Source organism: Bison bison, unplaced genomic scaffold, assembly GCF_000754665.1.
Source record: "Bison bison bison isolate TAMUID 2011002044 unplaced genomic scaffold, Bison_UMD1.0 scf7180017864259, whole genome shotgun sequence".
NCBI lineage: Eukaryota > Metazoa > Chordata > Mammalia > Artiodactyla > Bovidae > Bison > Bison bison.
Genome location: NW_011494831.1, coordinates 4,500,576 through 4,510,849, shown reverse-complemented (window position 1 = coordinate 4,510,849; position 10,274 = coordinate 4,500,576). Strand labels below are relative to the sequence as shown.

General features: G+C 46.0%; 1 protein-coding gene across 1 annotated transcript in view; it reads right to left on the bottom strand.

Annotated features, from left to right (window-relative positions):
• CAPN3 (calpain 3, (p94)) overlaps positions 1-10,274 on the bottom strand; it is a 56,811-nt gene that overhangs the window by 18,862 nt on the left and 27,675 nt on the right. The window contains exons 2-7 of the mRNA XM_010848013.1: positions 8,235-8,304; positions 6,109-6,227; positions 4,526-4,659; positions 3,642-3,810; positions 2,704-2,850; positions 679-762 (exon numbers count right to left, since the gene is read on the bottom strand). Of these exons, the coding sequence (XP_010846315.1) occupies positions 679-762; positions 2,704-2,850; positions 3,642-3,810; positions 4,526-4,659; positions 6,109-6,227; positions 8,235-8,304 (723 nt within the window). The remainder of the gene's footprint in view (positions 1-678; positions 763-2,703; positions 2,851-3,641; positions 3,811-4,525; positions 4,660-6,108; positions 6,228-8,234; positions 8,305-10,274) is intronic.

Sequence of the window (10,274 nt, the reverse complement as noted above, 5' to 3'; positions counted from 1 at the left end):
AGTGATTTTCACAGTGAATATCTGGCTATTTAGAAATTTGGGTGGAGTGGGTGGAGGAGGCAGGGCATATAATGTAGGGCTCTGCTGGCAGTTAGGTGTCTCTGCGTGAATTATTAATAGAAAAAAATGCCCCTGCTGGCTGAAGAGTGACAGAAAATGTCACCTCTAAGTAGATTTAGCAGAAAAAGGGGCCCCTTCCTCCTGTCTGCAGCATGGGCTGCTGTGGACAACTGCCTCTCTCTGCCCATCCCTATGACCAGGGCACAACTGCCCAACTGTGCACAAGGGGCCTGACAAACTCCCTGTCTCTGTCATGACCCAGTTAAGGCCAGATGTGCCAGTGGGAGCAAAACATCATTACTGACCATGAAAAACAAGAAACACAAGAGCCCATGAAATTAATTTCATAAAACCAAAGTGATTTCTATTTGTTCTTTGGAAATGTTGGGGCAATTGCTATCTTTACCACTAAAAATAAACATAAACTGAGCACTGTCTTGTGGCAAGATCCACCTACAAGTCCCAGTAGTCTCCTCCAACCCTAGGCACTCAGCCTGAGTACCTGATTGGAGGCAAATTCTGCAGATGCAAAAGGGCACAGAAAGCCAAGTCCTGACTTCAGGAGGTTCCCCCAAGTAGCCCCTCAAGTCCTAACCCTTCATACCCCGCCAGGCTTACCTCCTCCAGCCCAGTGACTGAGTAGGCATGGCCTTTGACCAGCCCACAGGCCATTCTTGTCTCAAACTGAACTGGAACAATCGTCTGTGGAGTGAAAACCGGACAGCCTGTCAGGGCTTGTTTCCTGAGACAAAGTTCACACTGGTTCACATCCTGGGTTCAGTGAGGACAAGGACTCCTCCATGCTCTGGAAGCGTGCCTCCTAGCCATGAGAAGACCCACACTAGCCCTTTAAGAGAGCCAAGAATATGCAGCCCAGACAAGGTGTTTCCGTCAAGCTGGTCCCTTAACCATTGGAGAACAATGTGGAGGCTGGGGTCACGAGGTGAGTGAGAGCGTGCCTGGCCCTCCTTTCTGGATCCCTTGGGTCTTTCAAAGGAAGAAGTGGGGGTGGATGGAGGCTGCCTTGGGTCAGGCTCCCCTTCCCTGAGCCCACCCAGGGTTGACTATTCCTGGAAGAGAAAGGGATTGAGAAAGGGGGTTAGATGAAACATGGAGGTCTAACCTTTTATCTTTATATCCCCTCACCTTCTCCACCCACCCTAGAACATATTCAAGAAATTAAAAGTAGACTTCCTTAGTGGTCCAGTGGTTAGGACTCCATACCTGCAGTGCAGGGGGTGCGGGTTTGATCCTTGATTGGGGGAACGAAGATCCCACGTGCCATGTCATGTGGCAAAAAATTAAAAAAAAGAAAGAAATTAAAAGTTCCTGTACCCAGGCAGAGAATTCCAAGGCAGCTAGAGGAGAGTCCTGCTCAGACATGACTGTGCCTCAGGGAGCAGGGAAGTCTCTTCCATCTGAGATTTGCAGCCACAGGAGATCCTTGGGAGAAGGGTAGAATGGCCAAAACCCACTGAGCCCTAGATGGATCTCTGTGGCTTCACTCTGCCTGGTGATATGACAGCTTTAAGAGGTAGCCTGGAGCCCTTTTCAAAGTGAGGGGTATGTGAGGAGCCAAGGCTTTTGACATCTCAAACTCTTCCAGATTTTAGTCTTTAGAGGACCCAGACCATGTGAATAGAAAGGGAGGGGGGCAGGAGGTTCATAAACCTCTCAGTTTTGGACCAGGGAAACCACTTGAAATGACTCTTGTGGCATTACATATGCATTTCCAGCTATTCCACTACTGGCCATCTGTCCAAAGGAAAGTGTCCTGGATGGACACAAAGATGTATCTAATAGGATGTTAGCTGTAACATTTAAAAACTACAGCCAAAACAGAAAAAGAAAATATTTAAATTCCCAATAATAAGTTATGGGGTAAAAAAACTACAATTTATCTGCATGTTGGACTATTGTACAGCCACGAAAAATGTTATAGAAGACACACTAAGAATGTGATTCTTGTTGACACATTAGGTATATAAAGCTAACTGAAAAAGAAGCATGCTGCAAAGAGGTACATACAGTATGACTGCATTTTTAAAATAAAAATTTAGATTAGGTGTATGCATAGAAAAACCCTAGTAGGACATATGCCAAATGTTATTATCCTCAGATAGGGAAAAAATAGGTTCATTTTTTCTCTGCTTTACTGTATAGCATGTATTACTTCCAAAACTACTAGAATACAAGCTTGGGGGGTGGGGCCGGGGGAGTGTGTGGAAACTGCTTGTTCCTTAGAATCCGAAACAAATGGGAGAGAATTTTCTTTGTTTGTTAGAAGAGTGCCTAGTAGGAGCTCAGTAAATAAGTGTCAAATACATAAATGAACAAACTAGAAGGAGAGAAATACTTTACAAATAAATGAAATCTCTCTCATAAATATTTATGCCAGTTAATTCATTATCAGAGAAACTGCCTGGACCATGGAGTATGAAGGAACCCCTTCCCCTCCCCCGCCAGAGATTCCCTCCAAAAGCTGTCTCCCCCCCTTGCCTCAGGAGCCTTAGAGCAAGCAAGAGATTCCAACCCAGACCCCTGGAAGGCCCCAGGAGGAGCCCACGTGGGCGGTGCCGGCTGCTGAGGAAGGTCTGACACCACGCAACACACCCGGGCCACGCAGGTGGGAGGAGTACACACCCGAGTTGGTCTGTCATCTGAGCATCCCTCAGGGATGAGGTCTGAGTCCCTGAGCCGCGAGTTATCCATATTCCTCACCATCCGCTCAATCAACTCCCCCATTTTCAGCCCAGAAGGAGAGGTTCCATAGGTCATGTTTGTGCCATCCTGAGGCCCAACAGGGAGGGCAGGGGACAGTCCAGGAGAGGGAGAGAGAGTAACAAAGGAGGGTGATAGAAAGGGAAGGAGAGAGAAAGAAGGGAGGGGACAGACAAAGAAACAGAGGAGAGATAAGTAGAGCATGAATGGAGAAAAGATGGAGAACAGTGATGCAGAAAGAAAACGTTTGTCCATGGGTGCTTCATCTTCCCAAGCTTTCCCATCTACTGGGTATACTAGGAGAGGAAGGAACAGGAATTCAGCTTGGGCCCCTTCCTCACCAACAGAGATAACCAAGACTATTAGAATACATGGACTACTCCCCAGGGAGGGTGTATCTCCTGGCCAGTCTGCCATCCCCTTGCCCTTGGCTCTGGTCTCAGTTCACACCACTTCGCTGAGAGGTGGACTGCAGGCTGAGCTTCTCCCAGAGTACAACACAAAGCCTGGGTCCCACATGTGAGATCTGATCAAAGCTCAATGACTGGGAGGCTTTCTTAGGGAACTGGTAGGTTCAGGTCCATAGCCCAGTGTGTGGCCAGCTTACTAGGGGCATGCTGGAACTGAGAAACACCAGCCCCGGAGGCCTATTTCCACCTAAATTTTTGCATCTTTATTGAAAACCTCCAGAAACTTCTCCCTTGAGAAATTCCCAGTTTTCAAAGTTGAGAGCTACTTTTCTGCTTCCTAAAACAGAACGTTCACCCCGCCCCAGAAAAAAGCCCTGTGCTGCTGTTCACTGGGTAAGTCTTCCCAATAGCTGGCAGCTCCCTGTCCTGCACCCCATACTGCAGACTTACATCAATGGAGCAGCCCATGAGGGAACCCCTCTCGATGGCTTTCTTCATGATCTTGTACATGTCTCTGGGAGCATCCTTGATTTCAAAAAACTCTGTCACTCCTCCCGTGAAGTCCTCCATGGCCTCTGTAGTGTTCCCACCTTTCAGGGCTTCATACGAACCATGGAGCCTTAGAGATAGGATGAAGACTAGTCTGGGGTCACAGGGTTCCAGGAAACATGACCCAGGTACCCCTGGCTCCAGGACTTTACTCTTGGGTCCTGTGATGCTGTCTTGTCCAAATTCTCCAACAACTCTGTAAGCTTTTAAACAGATATTATGACTCCCTTTCTTCACAATAGAGAAACTGAGCCCCAGAGGCTGTGTGACCAGCTAAGGCCACAGAGAGGAGAAACACTGGGGCTGGAACCTTCTATTCCCACTTCCTGATAGTTCTGTTTCCACTATACTCAAAATCTGAAGTAGGGCTCCATTAAAGCCATTAGTAGCTGGAGTGGAGCTTCTGAGAGGCAACATAGCTTTTCTTCACTTATTCTGAGCTCCAGTGTTATATGGCAGCCTGGATGGGAGGGGAGTTTGGGGGAAAATGGATACATGTATACATATGGCCAAGTCCCTTCACTGTTCACCTGAAACTATCACAACATGGTTAATCAGCTGTACCCCAATACAAAATAAAAAGTTATATATATATATATATATATATATACACATACATACATACATATGTGTATATATAGTGAGCTCAGGAGGTTGAGCCTACCAAGGCTCTGGGATTTGAGTTCCAGAGAAATAATGCTGGGATCCAGGATCTGTAGTGCCACCAAGAAGGGAGGATTAAAGAGCTCACTATGGAAACTAAAGATTTCCTATCCCCGTCTTACTTAGCATAAGCCTTCTCCAGCAGAGCACTCCAGAACTCATTGCGATGGTTGGATTTGGTGAAAACCAGTTGATTGTTGTAAGTTGGCAGGCAGTCATCAATAACCACGTCCACCCAGTCTCCATAGCGCCAGAACTGCACAGAAGCATCAAGCACAGTGCCATCCTCAGATTACCAGTGGGAAATGTGTCCCTACCCCACATTCCTTTTGTTCACACTATTCTGGGTTCAGAGAAGGTGAATCTGTCTTTAAGTGGACTGTGAGCTCTTTGAGGGCAGCAAGTATGTTACAAAGCATTATGTCTCTCCCACACAGTCCAGCTCAGTACAGGGGATGGTAGGTACTCCGTGTGTATCTGAGGGCTTGAGATTTTCCTTCTGCTCTGTAGGTCTGGGAGGGCCTAGGTATCAGTATCATTTGTTATCTCAGCTGATCCTCATATGCAGTCAGGGCTGAGAAGCACTGGTCTAGGAGAAGGTGACGTATAATTTATGTACTTCTTGATGACAAATAAGGTAGGAATGGTTGTTGAAGAAGAAGGATTGACATGGAAATGGAAGGTGACCCAGAATATACTCTGGTTAAACCAGGAACACTGTCCAGTAATCCCAATTCTAGATGATCTTTCTTGAACAAATCGGTTTTAACCCAAGAAAGCCAAAAGTAGTTTAATTTCCTTCTAATGACATTTACTCTCCTATGAACAAGAAGGCAAAAATCCGTGTGGTCTTTGTGTTTATGATCCTTTTGGTTTCAGATCTTTTAAATACCCAAGGGGAGTGAGCAGCTCAATGGCATAGGGGAAAAACAAAACGTGGGACCCTGCTGCCCTGTCTGCATTGGAATGGCAGCAGGAGTCTGATCCTAAACCTTCAGAGAAGACACTTTCTGAGGCCTTCCATCCTGAGATACAAGATCAACTGATGATCTGGGTCAGTCCAGGACACTGGGAGCCTTCAGCGCTGTTCAGAAGCCTCAGAACACCCGTAGATACAAGTGCCCACATACAAAGCTCATTTCAGTTCTGGGACAGCATGGGGTTTGGCTCTTTGCTAGGACAATTTGGATCCAGAAAGTTTCCAGTGTCTGAACTTATTCTGAAACCAAAAGACTCATTGCTGGGCCAAGCCAGAAGCCTGGTCCCCAGATTAACCAGACTTTTCTTCCAGAGCCCGGAAGGGGTAAATGATAGTGTGGGTATAGACCTCTGTTGGCATTTCTTTTGCAGCCTAAAGGGCCCTCTGGATTCCCAGTGCTAGTGTCTTAGGGATTTACTTGAGAAGGACTTCTGGTTATCACACAGAAGCCTGACAGCTGGAAAGGTAAAAATAGACCAACAGGCCAGCAAACAGGATATCTTCTAACCTTTCTGGGGCCTAACGGAAGGTGTAGGGGTTTGAGGGTAGGAAGAAATAAACAACTACTTCCTCACAGGCTTGAGGCCTGAAGAGGGTCACTGCCCACAGCCATAGCTGGCTGGGTGGGTGGGAATCTTTCCTGGAGCCACGGGGAAGTCAAGCCTGGGAGACCAGCGGTAGGTGGACAGCCCGCTGGTCCTCTTAACTACAGTCCCTTGACCTCACCTGGAAGTGAAAAATCCCCGCGTAGTTTTCGGTGAAACTCTGATCATGGGGTATGACCCGGAAAAGCAGACGCTTGTTCAAGGTCAGGCAAGCGATGGCTGCAAGAAACCAGCAGTCCCCTGCAGGCAAATATGTGGCACAGGTCACAGGAGGGCCCACACCTCCAAGGAGGAAGGAGACCCCATCCCCATTAGCTGCTCTGCTTTCTGGAGAAGGGCGTACACTGGGCTCTCACTGTCCTGCTTCCAGATCTGACCTTACGGACATGTCAGCCAAGGAAAGGAGTGTGACTGCAGTCCCTGGACCATGCGATTAACAAGGTAACTTACTCCCTCGTGACTGCTTTCCTGAAGGCTATAGGCAGTTCTTCTGTCTGCAGTATAAGCTCAGACCTCCATCTGGACCTCAGTGGAAACAGCAGTGGGAGTCATAATTGGGTCATTCTTTCTAACACCTGTAGGAAAGCTGCCTGCCCTGCACCTTTGCAATGTGACTGCAGAATCTGAGCATCTGAGATCCATCAGACCAGCCCATTAGTACTGTAAGGAAAGCTGGTTAGTATTTGGAGGTGGCACTTTGCCCTGTTTGTGTGTGCGTGTATGTGTGTGAATGCCCAAGTGGCAGGCCAGGAACACTAACAGAACACAGGCTAGGTTATGCAAGGCCTTTGCTGTGCCGTGTGGGATGTCACGGCATCTTTGAGACTGCAGAGGGGAGGCTGAGAGCCTCCACAGGCCTCCTCCCACCACCACTACCACCTCCCCACTCCCCACCTCCCAAGCAGCCAGCCTCTCCTCTGAAACAGTGTGTCGGTTGGAAGGCCCAGGTTATTAGCTGGCCAGGGCTCTGCAGGCAGCCTTCCTTCAAGTGCAGGAAGTCAGATATTCAAAACCTCTTCAGTCTTTCCTTCCGGGACCAAATTAGCTAAATTCCTTTCATTTGGCCTTGAGTGCCCCTTTTCCCTCAAGTTCTAAATTGTGTCTGTTGATGTTTGTTTCCTCCAACTTTACTTCACAGAACTTTTCTCCAGTTTGCAGTAAAGACAATACCTTCCAAATAAGAGGCTGAGACAGAGGAAGCAGCCAAGCTAATTAACCAGACAGAAAATTGGATGCTTATCCACATGGCACGTGTTGTCTTTGTTGAAAAGCTTCTTTAATACGGAGCTATTCTAGGGCAGTTTAAACAAGAGTTCGAGTTATGAAAGCAGTTTTTGTGAGCATATCGATTCTGCATGCCAAAGGGACATGCATGGCACACAATTTCAGAGCTGCCTTCTAAGGAAGGTTGTTGTTTAGTCTCTAAGTCATGTCTAACTCCTCGTGACCCCATGGACTTAGCCTGCCAGGCTCCTCTGTCCATGGGATTTTACCAGGCAAGAACGCTGGAGTGGGTAGCCATTTCCTTCTCCAGGGACTCTTCCTGACCCAGGGATCAAACTCCCATCTCCTGCACTGGCAGGCAAACTCTTAACCACTGAGTCACAAGGGAAGCCCTTCAAGGAAGGTGGGTCCTGCTAGAAACAGGGCTTTTGTCTTGCTGAGTGGGGTGTGTGAGTGTCCTGGAGACTCTGGAGAGGAGGCGACCTCCTGTTGTGACACAAGGCAAACAACTGATGAGAAAGGTGGGAGGGACAGAAATTAAATGAAGCAATCACCAACACAGAGCTGAATGAGTTTAAATAATGTTATCAAAACTACCTCCCCCAATTACAAGCAAAACCAGATTCGTGTCCCTTTACTTACTATAAAAGGATCATACCTCTTAATCACCCCTTTGATTGTTTGGCTAAATAGGACCAGAGAGACACTGATGTATAGAACAGTCTTATGGACTCTGTGGGAGAGGGAGAGGGTGGGAAGATTTGGGAGAATGGCAATGAAACATGTAAAATATCATGTAGGAAACGAGTTGCCAGTCCAGGTTTGATGCACGATGCTGGATGCTTGGGGCTGGTGCACTAGGGCGGCCCAGAGGGATGGTATGGGGAGGGAGGAGGGAGGAGGGTTCGGGATGGGGAACACATGTATACCTGTGGCGGATTCATTTTGATATTTGGCAAAACTAATACAATTATGTAAAGTTTAAAAATAAAATAAAAAAAAAAGAAAAAGAAACTTTCCTACCTAGATCTCCTTGGCAGATGTCAGTTCTATTGGCTCCACCAATGATAAATCGGGGATTCTCACAAATTTCCTGTAAAGCAAAAAGGAAATAATAATAGTAGTAGTAGCTATTATTTACTGAGGTTCATATGCAGTACTGGCATCACATATCAGGAGTTTTACACACACCACTCATTTAAACCTCAGAAACGCCCATGAATTGGATACTACCGTTCTTATTTTTCAGATGAGAACACCAAGACTCGGAGAGGTTAAGAATTTGCCCAAGGACACACAGCTAGCAGGGAGGAGAAGCCAGATGCATGACTCCTTTTCTCATTGTTCCACACTGATCCCTCACAGTGATACGTTGTCTGAGTAAGGAAGCACCTTGAGAGTTAGGGCAGTGTCACTACTTCCACAGCTTTGACCAAGGGACGGTAGAAAACACGGCTCTTGTTTTTTTTCTAAGACAGGAAAAGAGGTGCAGGAGGGAAAGTAAGGATCTTTTTCCCCTGGATGTGGTAACATAGATATTTCCTATCAGCATGTGTCCCAAGGGCCACAGGACTTGAAAGCTGGGGAGAGCCAAGAATAAATTTGACATGGGCCTCGAAGGCCTCCCAGTCTGTTGGCAGGTGTATTTCTTTAATAAAGCTAACCCAACATGACACCCTGGTCTCAGCAGTTTTCAAATCCAGGCACTACTGGTTGTATGCATCCCAACAGAGGCCAACAGAGGGTGCTCTTGTGTTTGTTCGGATGTGTCATGCTTTGTATTTTAACTTTAGAAATAATTATAGATTCTGTGTTTTGGTTTTAACTTTGTCCTTCACAGCTTCAAGAAGCCTTGCTATCTTGGTGATATAGCCCTCTCTGTTTTTCTGTCTTCCCCAATACAACAACCTGGGTAAGTGAGCTCAGTGAGTGAATCTCCCTGAGCTCAAGGATCTGTCTCACCTACTAGATGGAAAGTCATGCATAGATCACACCACACACACCACCCCCCTGAAGCTCTTATCAATGGAAGGATAAACCCCAAATAATAATTTTTTAAAAGGTTATCTATAGGGGAGGAAAGGATTAAGTGGTGAATATAGGGATGGAAGTAAAACTCTGAATATATCTGTTTTAAAAGAATTTTGACTTAGGAACCATGTACATTTTATAGAATTAAAAACCAAATTGAAGAAAATGCAATTTTAAAAAGCAATCTGTAACTGTGAAAGAATAAAATTCTTATTTTAAGCTACCAAGTTTATGGTAATATAGCAGCCATAGGAGCCTCATACAAATGGCAAAAACTGCATGGGAAAATGCTCAACATCATTAATCATAAGGGAAGTTCAAATTAACACTATCTGGTGTGTGATACTACTACACACCAGACAAAATGGCTAATACTGAAAAGAGTAATAAACTGGTATACTAATTTTAGTGGGGAAAAAAGCAATCTGTAAAAGCTGAAAGCAAATTGAAGAAAAGGAACCTAACTGCTTATCAAATTGATGGCATGATCACATACATAAAATGAATTCTTACAAGTGACTTGCAATGTAAAAAGTTGGCTGTTTATTCCTTTTGGGATATATCCTAAGTTCAGTTCAGTTTAGTCGCTCAGTTGTGTCCAACTCTTTGCGACCCTGTCTCTTTAAGAATTTTCCACAGTTTTTTGTGATCCACACAGTCAAAGGCTTTGGCATAGTCAATAAAGCAGAAGTAGATGTTTTTCTGGAATTCTCTTGCTTTTTCGATGATCCAACAGATGTTGACAATTTGATCTCTGGTTCCTCTGCCTTTTCTAAATCCAGCTTGAACATTTGGAAGTTCACGGTTCAGGTACTGTTTAAGCCTGGCTTGGAGAATTTTGAGCATTACTTTACTAGTGTGTGCTGCTGCTGCTGCTGCTGCTAAGTCGCTTCAGTCATGTCCGACTCTGTGCGACCCCATAGACGGCAGCCCACCAGGCTTCCCCATCCCTGGGATTCTCCAGGCAAGAACACTGGAGTGGGTTGCCCTTTCCTTCTCCAATGCATGAAAGTAAAAAGTGAAAGTGAAGTT